Source organism: Stegodyphus dumicola, chromosome 7 (genome assembly GCF_044657685.1).
Source record: "Stegodyphus dumicola isolate Sdum_Otavi_A_Nest chromosome 7, ASM4465768v1".
Lineage (NCBI taxonomy): Eukaryota > Metazoa > Arthropoda > Arachnida > Araneae > Eresidae > Stegodyphus > Stegodyphus dumicola.
In genome coordinates, this window is record NC_140774.1 from 203033623 (window position 1) to 203050299 (window position 16677).

At 30.7% G+C, this 16677-nt stretch overlaps 1 protein-coding gene across 3 annotated transcripts in view; it reads right to left on the reverse strand.

Moving 5' to 3' along the window:
• Positions 1-1482: 1482 nt before the first annotated feature.
• LOC118194179 (uncharacterized) overlaps positions 1483-16677 on the reverse strand; it is a 29099-nt gene continuing 13904 nt past the window's right edge. For 2 of the 3 annotated variants that reach the window (XM_035365386.2, XM_035365385.2), the window contains exons 8-12: positions 14625-14705; positions 13874-14012; positions 8367-8449; positions 8171-8264; positions 1483-2539 (exon numbers count right to left, since the gene is read on the reverse strand). In XM_035365386.2, coding sequence (XP_035221277.1) covers positions 2333-2539; positions 8171-8264; positions 8367-8449; positions 13874-14012; positions 14625-14705 — 604 coding nt within the window. In that variant the 3' untranslated portion in view covers positions 1483-2332. The remainder of the gene's footprint in view (positions 2540-8170; positions 8265-8366; positions 8450-13873; positions 14013-14624; positions 14706-16677) is intronic. The other variant, XM_035365387.2, reaches the window with a different exon arrangement.

Genomic DNA, 16677 nt, shown 5'->3' on the forward strand with positions numbered 1-16677 from the left:
ATGTTTATATATACTAGCAATCCTATTTATCATGTAATTATAAAATTATTTCAACAATTTTGAAGCTAATCTTACCTTTTATTATACATTTATACACATTTCAAAATCATTCTCCAAACAAATAATGTAAAATTATTGATCAAGAAATTGTTAACATCCCCTTCGGCAAAAAAATCAAAATTTCAAAATCTTCTTTAAATATTATATGAATTTTGGAGAATACAATATTTGACATAACAAATAATTTCTTCCAAAAAAGCCAATGATTAACTTTCCTGATGTTATGTATTTCATACAATAAATACAAAATAAATTCATCCATCTACAAACCAAAATTTAGTTAATACTTTCAATTTCAGACATTAAAAATTGAAACTTTCATTAAAAATGATGCAAAAAACCCATCGGCAAAATTCTTTATAATGATTGGCCAAATACTTTTTTTTCGGGGGGGGGGGGTATATATGCAATTTGATCAGTCATAGTTCATATAGTTGATAAAATTTTCTTTGGTATGCAATTTTTTTTGCAAACTGCCCTCATATAGTCAAAAAATAACCATTTAATATTAATTTACAATTATTTTACATTTTGTTAACTGGCTAAAACTTCTTTCAGAAAAGAATTTGTTTTCCCTCCTCTCCCCAATGGAATATTATATGACATGGAATTATTCCTATTTCAAAACCATACAAACTATATTTACTTACATATTACACACACACACACACACACAAAAAAAAAAAAAAAAAAAAAAAAAAAAACTTTCATGATAAACTGTGCAGAAAATTTGATATACTTATACATAACAACAAATTAGGCAGTCTGGTTTACTTAGCATAATAATGACCATAAAAATGATCACATGTAAACCATGAGATCCTTCACTGCAGTCCTCTACAAGATAACAAAATTTATCATTTTGCACACATTTTTCCATTTCAGATCACTTTAGAACTACTTTCAAACAAAGATTATTTGAAACTAATACCATAAGAATATTAACAATCAGCATTTATTACTCCATGATAAATTTCTAAATATTTGCTAAACATTATATACTACGAGATCCACTGTCCAAAGACAGAATTTTAACTAGCCCTTGAAGATACATAAGTTGGTTGCTGCATTAAACATCATAATGAATTATTTTTTGAATTAAATTTCATATGTCAAAGGAAAAATTTAAATAAATTTTTATTCACAATTAAGTTCCCTTTCATAAAATTAAAATGGTCTAATTAATTGATCTAATGAATTCTAATGAAATTAGAATATCAACTGAAAGACTAATGTAATCCTACTTCTTTTAAATTTTTACATAAAAAAAAAAAAAAAAAAAAAAAAAAAAAAAAAAAAAAAAAAATTCCCACAGTGTGAATTTCAAGATACTTTTAAAAAATAAATATTACCATTGATGATTTAAAACTCTTATTTCACTGATTCATTATGAAAGAGAAAATTTGTTAAATCATTTACAAGTTGATTAAAAATAATTTTATTCTTTTTAAATCATATATAAATATCTATTTACTCCATAGAGCAGGGGTGGCCAAACTGCGGCTTGCGAGCCTGATACGCTTCTCATAGGCAATTTGTGCCACTCATTATGCATATAAAATACATGTATGAAATATGGTAAACTAAAACTATTTAGTGTCCAAGAGGAAGTAATTAATTAGTTTAGACTCTTTTTCCATTCTTTCTGTTTGAATCCTCCTTCACTACTTCTATAATGATGTAAATATAAACTTGTGCTTTTAGAAAATCTAGATGTGACCCTCGAACATTCCTGAATTCAAACGTGCGGCTCTTACTGACACGAGATTTGGCCTACACTGCTATAGAAGTTCAACATTCTTCAATTTCAATAGCACTTCCATAGCTTGATAAATTGCAAAACTTTATTGTGGAAAATTTTTATTTATTAGGGTTTCTCAGAATAAAAATGAAAATGTTCAAAGTGGTGCATACACATTACAAATAGCTTATATTTATTAATGGGAGCTATACATTATAACTGAATTTGTAATAAGTATTATATATAGTTTCGAAGACTGTTGAAAGCAGGGGTATATTACTGGAATTTATAATTCATATTAGCTGTTACAAATTGTAGTTATTACATAGTAGCCATCATATTTCTGCAAAATCATAATGCAGGAAAGGATGAAAAAATATTAAGACTAAATATCACAAATATTTTATCAAAATTTAAATTTCATAGTTTTACTAAATAATGATGATATAATAAAGTTTCATTGTATATGGAAAAATTGAATTTATTATTATTATGGGAAAAAATAATCACACACTATTTATATGAAATAAATTAGGCTGATAATGATTCTTGCTCTCGGAAAGTATGAACGGTGGGAAAAATGTTAAAATTAACTCGCCATCTGTAAATAAGTTGTTGTATTCTACTGACAACAATTTCAGGATGATTAAGGAGTTCTTCAGTGGAACCATCGAATACATAATGTTTACTTGTTGGATGGAGGCTTTGACGTAAATAAAGTTGAGACTGCTGCCATGCCTAGAAAAATAATATATTAGAAATATTTCTCAAGAAATCATACTGTATAAAATCATCAAACACATAAGAAAAGAAAACAATCAAATTTCTGGGAAAAAAATTCAAAATGGAATATAAAATGCGACAAATCACATAACACTAATAGCATTATAGTTGCAATTCAGAGAAATATCCAAAATGTAATGTTTTGATTAACAAACTGCCATGTGCCATGTATTAATTTTCCTCTGACAAAATTAAAATATACAAATTTTAAAATTTACAAACATCAAATTTTATTACGTAGTGGGTTGGAAGAAAGTAATTTTGTTTTTTTTCAGTGACTCAAATTTTTTCTACACACAAACTTTTATGAGCCAAATATATTCCATTCTGTTTGATAACATTTTGCTCCTCGATTCAGTGCTCACAGAATTTTATCAGCAAGAAGGTCTTTATCAACAAAAATTCAAACAAATACGATTTAGCCCTTTTGCAATATTTTTTTTTTTAAACAACAGAACAATTTTGATAACATAAACTATGAGTAGGGCACACTAGAATGCTAAAAACTAAGATGTTATATTTTTAGAAAAATTTTGAACACTGATTTAAGACCAGGACATATATGTCCCATCAGTCCTGACCACTTGGACATATGTGTCCCAGTAGTCTTCAATGAGTAATTTTGTAAAGAAAACCAATGATTTTCTAGTCATAAAAATTTAATTATGAATGGTATGATTTGAAACAATCAATGCACAATGAGACATTACACATCGTGTACATTATTTTAGTGCATGATTCCTTCTTTTGTGGTGCACATTTACGGCACCGCCGTCGTATTTTTGTTGTCACTGGCAGATGGTCACCAACATTGAGTAAGCTTCATGATGTTTTGGATGGGTGTCCAGTTCCTCTATGGCGTTGATGCTGTGCGTTGAGCTTTCCAGACACCATCAAGGCTTCTGCAAGAGGTACAATGAAATCAAGAAGTGGGGTTTTTCAATGTTTGAGTTCGCAGAACGCAATCCATGAGTTGACCACTGCACTCATCAATAGGCGAAAAAATATTTTTTTCCACTACTTGCAAGATTTTCGATCTAATTCATAGACATTTGCCATTTGATCTGCAAGGCACTTCCCATGATTTTGTTGTAGAATTGGATTGCCACAGGGCACTCAAATTCTTCTTTGCTTCCATCTTTTATGGTGCGATTTACATTTGCGTATTTAGCTTTGTGGCAATTACTTAGCATCATCACTTCCTCTGAATCAAGCCATCTCTCACACAATGTTCCATTTTTAGTTACGAGAAATTCAGCCTCATTCCTTTTGCTTAGTTTTGTTGCAAAATTAGGAACATCTTTGCGTGAATTTATGCACATACCAACAGCAGGAAATTTCAGGGTTTCCCTCAGGTGCACGCTTGTAAAAAATCGGTCAAACGCAAGCATCACGTCTTTACCTCGGATTGTCTCCGTTAGCTTTAATATTACATGTTCCCCGAGTGGCCTTGAACTTCACCCGTTTCTTTTCCGGAATAAATGTTCATGTCATATACATATCCTGTTTTTGAATCACATCGCTGGCAAATTTTTATCCCTCTTTTCACAGGTTTCATCAGCATATATTGTTTGAGGGATGAATGTCCCTTGAATTTCGCCATTGATTCATCAATAGATTGATATGAGCTTTCGCTTCAGCACTGTTTGAAGGTTTGTTTCAGCATGAAACAACCTTGTCAATATAATATGTTTTACTTGTATTTTCTGGCTTTTCTGTTTCAGCAAAATATAGTTTCGACAGCAACGTTTTACATCTGTCTCCTGAAATAGCATTTTTTATTGATACGTTTCCCAAAGAATGACCAATAATGAGAGAATTTCGGCACCCTCTTGTAAGACATGACAAGCATGCATCCAAGGACAAGCATAATTTCAGAGGGGTCTGTAGGGTGAATTGTTTGTCCTAACTATTCGAGTCATTGGTTTGTGCACTGAGAGATCCAAATCATAAGACTTTTTGGAAATATTTTGAGAAATACATCCAATTCGGTTGCTGAACGATTTAAGTTGAATAACAAACTAGGCGATGACTCTGCTGGAATTGTCATTCGAGATTGGAAAGTTGAATCAACATGAAACCATAAGATTGGTTTGCAGCCTGAAGCATTAGCTGATGGTATCTCATCAACTGATGAAAGTGATGCCGTATCAGTATCACTCAAAGCATTGCTGTTCTTTATATTTTGGGGAATGGTATCATGATAGATATCCATTTCACACTCGTCTGAATCAGATGAGTACTGCAAATTGTGCGTTGGATCTTGAAAATTGGGATCATCTATTTTATCATCCAAATCAATATCTTTGTCATCTGACTCTTCTAAAATTTTTTTGATTTTTTCATTAGTAAGTCCCCGGCGTCAAGTCATTTTAGATTGAATTAATTTGTGCTTAAATTAAAAATAATAAACAACTATTTCAAAAGTAACCAAAAAATATAATATCTAGAGAAATGATCACATTGGACTGTTGGGACAATGTGTTCCTACTATCCAAGACAAGAGGGACACATATGTCCCGATAATAAAAATGGAAGTAAAACTTTGCCACTTACCAGTTTATTAGAGGTAATCCGCTTCATGAGTAACTTATCTGGCCTTAGATTTATGGATAAATCAAAATTTAATCGAAAATAGGCAGTATTTTCCAAAACTAAACTATTTACGTTCGTAGAGTATGGAATGAGCTACTACAACACTTCAAAACGTGGGAATTGCATTACGTACGGTAGTGCCATCTATGTTCTGTAAATGAAAATACCTTCAAAAAAATTGGCAGGACTGGTGGGAAAGTCTCCCATTAGACAGAGAAGCGTTTCTATCCCAAAAGCATTTTTAAAAATTTGTTTGGGACGTATGTGTCCCATTAGGCGCAAAAGGGTTAAGGTCATCGTTATAACTGAAATTTTTACCATTCATTTTTACCACTGAAATTTTTACCATTGATATAAATGATACTTCGATGATGCAAGGTTGAGATTATATATCGGAAGGGACATCACTTATCAACCAAGCTTCAATAATTTTGTACTTGTTGTTAAAGATGTGCGAGACCTCACACTGTCAGGGTGGAACACAATTCCCTTGCAATTTTTTCTCTTTGATTGCTTTCTCTAACATCTGAGTTGATTGTTTGGTTGCTTGGAAGCAGCTCAAAATACACAACACTTTTGTAATTCCACCAAAGTGACAGCATGATCTTTTTCCAATTTAGCTTTTGATATGATTTGTACTGATTCATCGTGCTTGGATCATGGCCTTTTTTGACCGATGTTATTGTAGATGATTCATTTTTTGTCATTAGTGATAATTCATTTAAAAAAAGGGCCAACTGAATTACATTTGAAATGCATATCACAAATACTGATTCGTTGCGTTAAGTAAATTTCTTTCAAATCATGCAGAACCCAAATATCAAGCTTCTTACGAAGTCCAAGACATGTTATGTGATTTCAGTTCTTGTGTGTCATACATGTAACCTTTTTGCAATCTCTCACACAGTTATATGATGATTCAATTCAATTACATAATTTGGCATCATCAATTTCAGGAGGCTCAAAATATTGTTCTTTTTCAAGTTAAAAACCTCAAGAATGAAATTTTTTTTAAACAATTCTGACACATGTGTTCCATTAAGCAATCAACACCATAAACTTCACATATTTCTTTGTCAGCCACAGTCACTTTTTTGTCTTTATGGGGGGAGGGAAAGTAAAATATATCAAAAAAGTTTATTTTTGTGCCCCATGTTAAAATTGGCCATAAACTAACAGCTGTGAACAAAAATATGCATAATTTGTTTCTGTAAACACACACACACATAAAAAAAAAGGATTAACAAAATAAACACAATGTAGGGAAATGAATTTGTGCAAACTGAAATTACTTTTTTGCCAACTCAATATTTAAGTTTCTAATACTGCATGCAGTTATACTTTAGTAATTCAAGAAAGGCTTACAACAATTATATACAAAAACCTTTACAAATTAATGTCTTATGTTTTTGTAATAGCTTTAAACCAATGAGTATTATTACTAATCCCTTAAACTCAGAAATAAATGACAGCAACATTTGAGCTCAGTGATAGGCAATAAGACTTGATTCTGTTTTTTTTTTTTTTTTAATAAAAAAAAAAAAAAAAGAAAGAAAGAAAGAAAGAAAAGAGAGAACTTTAGAATAGCATGTTAAGGCTAGCAAGGAACAAAATACACAATTCAATAACAAGATACATTAATGCAAGTAAGCTTATGTCCCAAAACATGAAAAACTGAAAAATAATTCTTAAATTAATATATTATATTGCAGTAAAAGATTAGAACATTTAAAAATGCTTATTTAATAACCAGATGTGACATAAGAGGCTGTTTATGCCTTAATTGCTATCATATTGGCGATAATTAAAAAGTCGCTAAATTTTCAAATTTATCAAAACATTAATAAAACGTTTAACATTCTATAAGAATATAAATAAGAAGGTCATGTGTAGGTATATTGTAAAAAATAATAAATAAAATTAAAAAAAAATTATTGATGAAGAGAGATAATAAATCTTCTTGGTACACTTTTTTTTTTTTCTTCTATTTTCTTTCTTCCTTTTTTAACAGTTTTCAGATTTATATATTCTTTGGTAAAGAACTCATTTCCATACAGTAGGGAAGAAAACCGAAACACTAAATACTGAATTTCTTGGAAATCATACTGAAGAAGAGTTAGAAAAGTTGGATTAGCACTTGAAAGTTAATCGTAAAAATGATTTTGTAGATCCCCAAATTGGCACATACACTCAGAAGACAATAATTACAGGGTAAAGTAAAAAACAGCAAAATGGTTTTTTTTTTCTTTTTCCTAACAACAGCAAAAACAATATACTTTTGGAAACATTTAAAATTCTTGGCCTCTTACAACTTACTTCTTTACATTCAACTTTTTACAACTAATTAACCTCTTATTCTTGCCATCTTACAACTATTCATGGTCTCTTACTAAGTATTTACTATTCAGCAAATATTATATATGCTGAACACCAGAGTTAGAAAGGGCTAAGCATACAACTAGGAAGTTTGCTATACAATAATAAGAAATAGCTCAAAGGATTAAATGTGATTAAATAAGTAATTTAAAATGCATACAGATCATAAGTTTTCATACAAATCTTAATATAAAGTGAAGGCACATTTCTAAATTTATAATCATGAAATTGAGCACCATAATGACAACAAAATGCAATACATGCCTGTACTTTAAGTTTAGTACTCAGGTTTGATGATAAGTATCATCATCTTAAATTTTTTTTAGAAAATTCACACAATCTTTAAAAATGGAGAACTTTCAGTAATCATTACCGAAGTACACATGATTGTTAAGTAAATAGCAATATTTACACTAATAAAAAATTTTTATTATATTAGAAAATTCTGAAAAATTTGATAATTTGAGACAAGAGTAAACGAAAATTCCTTTTCATTTTGAAAGAGTAAATATAAAAAAAAAAATTATATATCTTCATTCTGCTTAAATATTAAAATGTGGATTAATAATACACCATACTCAATAATAATATATAACAATAAACTTATACTCTTACCTTTTGAAGAAAAGGAGGAAATTTCTCAAACTTTTCGCTGTTTACCACAGTCACAGATATATTCTTAGGAAAAGGCTTTGTTTGCCACACTTCACTAAAAATAAAATTTGTCTGAACATTCTGTCATCTCCATGAATTTTAATGAATGATTAAAAATAAAACAATTTATACAATAAAGTAAAACTACAATATTTACTTCATTTGAGAAAAGCTGGTGTTGAGATTAAGATGCTCTTGAAAAACTGCACTCATGTGACTAGGATTACATAAATGATAAATCTATAAAGTAAATGTATATATTCAAAAAACTTAACATAAAATTACAAATGTATGGATATAATATTTTATAATACAAGAAACAGGTGTAACAACATCAAAATAAAAGGATAAAATAGCAAGGATAACACATCCTCTCCCTTCCAAAAAGAAAAAAGCATTGAACATTCAATTTGCATTATTTTTAGTAAAAACTTAATATGGTAAGAGAATGAAAATACACCTCTTCAAGTTGTCACCTTGATTACAATATCACTCACTTTATTATGCCCCTTTTACAAAATGTTTAAAAAATATGCTGATTACATGAACTGAACTTATTTTGCCATCATTTATTTGAGGGGGTGAAAAATTCTATTTATTTGATTATTTTAAACTCTTGCTTTATTTTGCATTTTTCTGTTAGATATGAGGGCTATTCAGAAAGTAACTTATATTTCTCCGTTACATGGCGAGACATGGCGCTAGCATCCCCATCCTGATGTTGCAGCATCTACTGAAGCTTTATGCATTCGGCTGTAATCGTTCATGGTAAGTATCATCTCTACTTCGTTCACTGTGAATGTTTAAAATGTGTGCGTGAATAGAAAATTCTGCCAGTTGTGAAGTGTGATCAGTGATTAGATGTTTGGTCGCAAAAAAGCTGAAATTTATTGGGAACTTTGTAGGGTGTATGGAAATGACATAATGAGTGAAGTCGGAGTGAGAAAATGATGCATCATGTTTAAAAATGGCCGCACTAATGTTCACGAGGAAGTGTGAAGTGGCTGGCTGAGCATTGTTAATGCTGAACTGGTAGAGAAAATCAAGAAAAAGATTTGCGAAAACCACTACTTTACAATTTTGGAGTTCTCACTAGAGTTTCCTCAAATTTCATGAACTTTGTTGTTTGGTGTTGTGACTACAAGTTTTGTGCCAGATGGGTAACGGAACTCTTGTCAGATGACCACAAGCAGCGCATGGCAGCAGTTTTGACATTTCTCAAGGCGTACCACGAACATGGTGAATCACTTCTCGATCGTATCATAGCAGGAGAAGAGACTTAAATAAAGTTCGTGACTTGTGAAATAAAACAATCTATGGAGTGGGTCACAAAAGTTCTCCCAGAAAATCAAGGAAGTGTTTCTAAACATTGTCATTAAGAAAGAACACGGCAACTGTTTTCTGAGACAAGAGAAGGTGTGCTTCTGATGAATTACCTTGAACATGGTAAAACAATAAATAGTGAGAAATATTGTGAAACAGTAAAGAAATTACAAAGAGCGATACAAAACAAGCGGCGAGGAAAGTTGAGTTCCAAGGTTTTTCCATTCATGATATTGCATGCCCCCACAGAGCCGTTCTAACTCGATGGCTCTTGGATGGGAGTTATTTGGTCATCCATCGTACAGTTCAGACCTTGCTCCTAGTGATTCCCACTTGTTTTTTCACATGAAGACCTGGTTTGGAATACAGCGTTTCAACGATAATGAGGAATTGCATGCAGGCATTCATGTATGGTTGAAGTCTCAGACACCAACATTTTGTGATGATGGAATTAACAAGCTCATGTATTGTTATTATAAGTGTCTTAATTTATATGGAGATTATATAGAAAAATAGCTGAATAGTGTGTTTTTCAAATTTGAGTAATAAAAATGTTTACTTTCATTTTTTTTTTTTTTAATTCTAAAATGAAAGTTACTTTCTGAATAGTCTATGTAAAAGTTATTTGCATTTCAATACCTACTTACCTAAGATTTTTAACAAAATATGAGACAATGACACACCTTGAAAACTATAATCTACCATCTTAGGAATTTTAACTTGAGGATTGCATTTTACAAAATGAAATTGGTTTTACTTCCACAGTTACCTACTCTTAAAAAACAGGGTTATTCAAAAGGAAGAGCACACTTAAAATATTTATTTCTAATGAGCAACAACATATTTCTAATGAGTGGCTAATAATAAGTGGCTAAAGGAAAGTTCAAAGTTTTAAACCTCAACTATTAGTTTCATTAAGTGTCTACAAGGGCACTGTGGTTTAATTCCATTCTAAGCTTACAGTGGCACTATAGTTTGTTAGTTATATTCAGTGTCTATGGCAGCTCTATGGTTTGTTTTTGAAAAAATGGCGACACCCCAGGAAAAATTCTTCTATGGAAAGAGTGAATCCATTGTTGTAATGCAGCATGCATTTTGTCATAAGTTCAACAAAATGCTGCCTCACCATAAACAGAATTACAACTGATAAAAGAAACTTGTAGAAGATGATTGCACATGCAAAGAGAAAAGTACTGGTTGTCCTTGCAAGTCAGATGAAAATGAGGAGCATATCCAAACTGCTTTTGAACATACTCCTAAGAAATCCACAAGCAGAGAACTTGGAATTCGACAACCAACAGTATAGCATGTGCTTAAACATTATCTGCATCTGAAGCCATTTAACTTGCAATTACTCCAGGCATTGCATCCTGGCAATCATGGAAAAAAAATTAGAATTTTAAGATTTGGAAAATGACATTTTTTTCTAACTTTTTCCTGATGAATCAACTTTCATATATCTGGTAAAGTGAATTGCTACAATGTCAGAATTTAGGGAACTGAAAATGGTGGCATAGTCATCAAACATGAAAGAGAAACTCAAAAGCTGAATATATTTTGTGCCTTACTGTCAACAAAATTTATGGCCTGCTACTTAATGTAGGAAACTGTGATTAGAACTGCATATCTGGACATGCCCCAAATCTGGTTATTTTCATACATTCAAGAACATCAGGATGATTTTTAATCTTCATACAAGACAGTATTCCAACTCACTTCCACCACAAGATACAGCAGTATCTGAATGACCTAATTCCATGATGATGGATTGGAAAAGGTAGACAACATGTTCCTGCTCATAATCATCTAGGTCATCAGATCTTAACCCTTGGCATTTTTATCTGTGGGAGTACATAAAAGACAGCGTGTATGTACTATTGCAAATAACTTTTATATTTGTGACTATATTTTTCATTATATTTTTGCAACTTGTATGGCAGTGCAGTTTTTATACTTTTTTTCTTGGCAATAGTTTCAGTTATTGTAGCTATAGTTCCTTTTACCATATATATTTTTATCATGTTCTTTCTGTGTGCTTAATATATATATGCTAATACAGATGACATTTTTACTTTTGTTTCCTTTCGTAACGTTAAACTCTAACAGGTTAAAGAACCAGGATGCTCTTACTGTGCAGAAAAATTTAGAAGCAAAATGGAGATAAAAGTTAATGGCAGTTAGTAAGTCTAATGGGACAGTTCATAAACCTAACACAGCAGTTCTTAAAGCTCATGTAAGTCAGCAGATATTTCCCAAAAATGGAAGCTGCAAAGATATTAGGTATGCCATCATGCAGAAAAATTGATTGGCCTATTTTGGAACATCGAATTAAGTTCATATTAGGTTATCACAAGTACACTTCAGAAGTCATGGAAGAAAAACTGAAAAAGGCCAGTGCAGCCTTATCAAGCTGTTGTTGAAGAGATTTGAAACAGATACAGAAATGACGCGAGGGTTTTCGATAAAGCCAATAATTGGGCTATGATGGTTCTTACAAATTCCATGACTGAGGATACTTTACAAAAGGTAATGAGATTTGCCAGCACAAGGGAAATATGACTTGAACTTCACAAAATATTTGAATATTTATCTTATAACCAACTTTACAACATATGTTTACAGTTATTCAAATTCAGTCGGTCAAATGATAATATGACAGCTCATTTATCAAAATTGAAAAATTTATGGAACAAACTGAACAGTGGACTTGAAAATAAGGAAGAGAACAGACTCCCAGAAATGCTGTTAATTTGTAAAATACTGAGTAATCTTCCTACCAGTTATACTTTCAAATCGAGTTGGCTACTTCTTAGTGATGAAAGCAGACCTCTAGAAGAATTAACTACACAACTGTTTATTATGTGCCTTGAGGGCCAACTTGAATATGCAGTTGTGTGGTAGAGGCGTGAGCTACCACACAACTATATACCCATGAAAGAAAATTTAAAAAAAAGATCCAAATTTTGTAGAAACTTTAAATCAAGAAACATTGATAGCAAACTTGAAATCGAAGCAGAAATCAGCCCCTAATAAGGAAAACAGCAAGTGTAATTATTGTCACCAGAGAGGACATTGGTCAGAACATGTGAGAAATGGATAGCTGATAGAAAACCACCAAAACCTAGTCTATATGCAGTACCAAACAAAGGAGATAAGAATAATGCTGTTGCAAATATAACACTCCTAGCTGTAGATGAGGCAATATTTTCTACTGAAACAAATTCTGATGACTGGTTTATTGACAATGGGATGCTACTTTATAGACCTGAAAAATTTGAGCTTCCCCCATAGCATCACTGCAGAAAACGGTCATTACCAGCAACTGGAAAAGGTCCTATTAAGATAATGACCATTGTAAATGGGATGAATCAAAATCTTGAAAATATCTGGTATGTTCTATAAATAAGTAAAAATCTATTTTCCATGTTAGCAACTTAAGATAGAACAGTAAAAATAGAGCTACTTACAGACAGTATATATAGTGATTCACAGCTCCCTCCAGGATTTTGAAAATTTATGGTACAATAACAAGCAAGGCAATATCCTTGCCAGAAATGAAAGGTTGATTGATAAATTACAAATACATGAGAAATACTTTGGTTGCTTTCCATAAAATTTCAGTTTTAAATACTTAAAAAAAAAAAAAAAAATGCTGAAAAAGATTAATGTAAAATGTCTTGAATCAGTAATTTATTCCAATATAATTCATCAAGCTATAATTGATTTTTTTAAAATTTTTCTTACATGTTACACAGAATCAAATTCGAGCTAAGGTAAGGAAGTAAGAGAATTAAATCTTAACAAAGCAAGTTTGCTTTCTTTTTATTCTTGTCTCACAAGCAGAACTGTCTGATGAATGACAACAAAATTACTCAAGTACATTTTCACACATAACTGCGAAATCTTGCTAACATTTATTTTGATTGTATACTTTCCCCAAAATTTTGGAACTGATATAAAAGGCAATTCTGGAATTTTGTATAATTTTGAGAAATGATGCAGAAGGCAGAGGCTTCAGTAACCCAGAAGTGTTATCTATGACATTTATGATTTTTTCCAATAACAATAATTGTATACATTATTCACGTAACTAACATGCATATTATCAAATATTTGTTACAGTTAACAAATAATTTACATAAAGCTGAATGTAATGGTAATTTTTCAAGTAACACTTTCTGACTGAGGATAATTCATTACATAAAGGTTATTATTTTACCTGGGCTATTTGCCTCATTATGAACAAACTGAATTGATGCATGGTTGAATTAGGAAAACAATTCTGGCATAAGAACATCATTTGCATTTTAAAAAATACTTATATAAATTTTGCATGGCTACCTGTCTAAGTTCCACATCCTTTGGAATGGAATGACCTGCAATGTCTGATTTTAAATAACCCGTAAGAGCAGCTATTCGAGAAATACCTGCATAAGCTGATAATTGCAAAGACTGCAACATTGGTAGTAAATTCAGATTCCTAGAATAAGATCACAAAAATTTTGTGTTTTACTCGTGAAAGTTTTAATATATATTAGAAAAATAACATATTTCAATAATGAAATACTTTATATTTAAAATGTATCCTATTAGATGGATTTATTTACTCCTTTTGAATATAAATAAAGCAAAACTGCAGAAAAAATACACTTTAAATAATTTTTTTCTTCCAATGGCAGATTGTGAACAATTACAAATGTAACCTAGTCCATTAATTTATACAAGGCCGGATGTGGTGGTCTCTTTATTATGGAGGCATCTAATAGGTGGACCACCATCACCTTTCCTATGAAGGGACAGACAGTTACAACCATGCCTTTTCCAGGATTCGAACCCAGGCCCTTCGGCATCACAGTCAGCTTCCCTGACCACCATACCGACTGGGTGGCCTTTAAATTAAATTAATTGTATCAAAAACAATTTACAAGCTTCAAATTCAACAGAATTTTTAAAATCTGAACAACATATTTAGTATTCAAAAAGCAGCTTCAAAAATTAAGTATTTAAAAATTGAATGTATGAAATACTTAAATTTAAATGCATATTTTGAAATGTATTTTGTTTTCACATACATATTCTGTTTCTTACTTACCAATAATTATTCCAGTCTTCTTTTTGACGCCAAAATAAATCTTCTACCAAGGGATTAACCAAAACTATGTCACTTACATCCCTGAAAAGCAACATCAGTCTTAAATATATCAGTTCATAAGAAAATACAGAAATATTGCAATATTTTTAGCAGACTGCTTTGGAATAATTTTCATTTACTGTTTATATAAATTGAAGGGAAAAAACTGTTACCATTCCAGCACCGTATTGGTGCATTTTGATTTATTTCTTTATTCAAGCCTTTGGTTTAATACTAGACGTGTTTTCCTTCAAGAACTTTTAATTTTATTTTCTAGTTTAAGTTTTTCTCCCCTTTTTACTAAACTTTTTTTCTCCCCTTTTTACTAAACTTTTTTTATTTTTTTTTAAATTTCCTCTGAAATTTAATTCTACAAAATTAAATAATTTCATGCTTTATCAAAAAAATAAATAAATAAATAAATAAAAGCTGAAATTGAAATATAAAAACAAATGCATAAAAAGGTGATAATATTAATTAGGAAACACACCTGAGCAATGATTGTAAAGACAATTATTGCAAAGAAAAGGGCCAGATCAAGTTGGCACTAAGACATTAAATTTCTTCAAAAAGTACCAAATTGTACGGTTTTAATGAAAAAGTGCCAAAAGACCAAAAATAAAATTTAAAAGCATAAAACATTTTGGATTACTAATTTAATCATTTTATACATTGTAGAGAAATTAGGATTTTCTGAGAAGCAGGCAAGATGAAAAATTAGCAATCACCTTCGCCAGGAATTGAACCATGGACTTCTGAAATACCGGCTCAGTGTGCTGACCACTACACCACGAAGGCATGCTAGGAAGACGGGAGAAATACCTTATAACATAAGAGCTGATAAGAAATTAAAAAATACTAGGCTGGTTGTTTTTATTAAAAAAAGAATATTTTTATTTATTATGAAGCTTAAATATTTTGGCCTCAATGGGCTTTAAAAAAAAGTTTGCATTATGTAAAATAATTATTAACTTTTGAGTGGTATGAAATTTTGGATCTGCTCACAAAAAGCTATATTTTATATGTAAAATAATTTACTAATCAGATTTATATAATTATGCATCATAATTTTCTTCTTTGTTTTCCTAATTTTCTGTTCATTAGGATGATAGTTCAATTATTAAAAAAAGTAATAAAACTATTTTAAATAAGGTAACATGTACCAAGTCACAATAAATTTCAAGTGTGGTACTAAGTCACAATAAATTTTAAATGTAGTCATGTTGCTCAGAAGCTTAATGTTCTATTTAGAAGAAAGATAATTCAAAATAGTATTAGCAAATTTAATTATTAATCAAATTAAATAATGAACAAGTTTTGCTTGAATCTCTCTATATAAATATTTTAGTACAGGGTGATTAGTACACTAGCAGATAAAATTTCTCATTCAAAAATATTTCAACATGTAACTTTGAGAAAAAATTCAGATAACCTGAACATACAAGTTATAAAGTAAAAGTATAATACAAGTAGAGATATAAAAGTTATAAATTTCTTCTTCTTCGGTGATTCTTTTTATTACAGCAAATAAACTACTTTCTTGAGATTAGAACATAAAAGAGTAATAAACAAACAGGGAAAAAAAAAAAGAAAAAAAAAGAGAGAGAGTACATTTTTCAAGGGTATTGCCTAAAATCCAGCAAGCTGAAGTTACAAAGGCTATAAGCAAAATAAGATTGCATATCGACATGCTTCCTGAAAAGCTGGTCATACATCATGATTAGTTTAAAAGAAAAATAGTAGGTAGGCTTACAGATTACATACAACATAAATTCTACAGGTACACATGAGACTATAATTCAAATATTACATATATTAATAGACACTTCTTTAAATCAATTAGTTGATTATTGGAATATGGCACACAGGGACTATCTGCATAATGTGAATGATACTTTTATAGAGAACATTCTAAAGGAAACAGGCTCGTATCCATGTTCTATCTTAAAATATCAATCACTTGGATACTGGAGAAACTTTTCTCTAAATCAAAAATGAGATAAAAGACAAATTA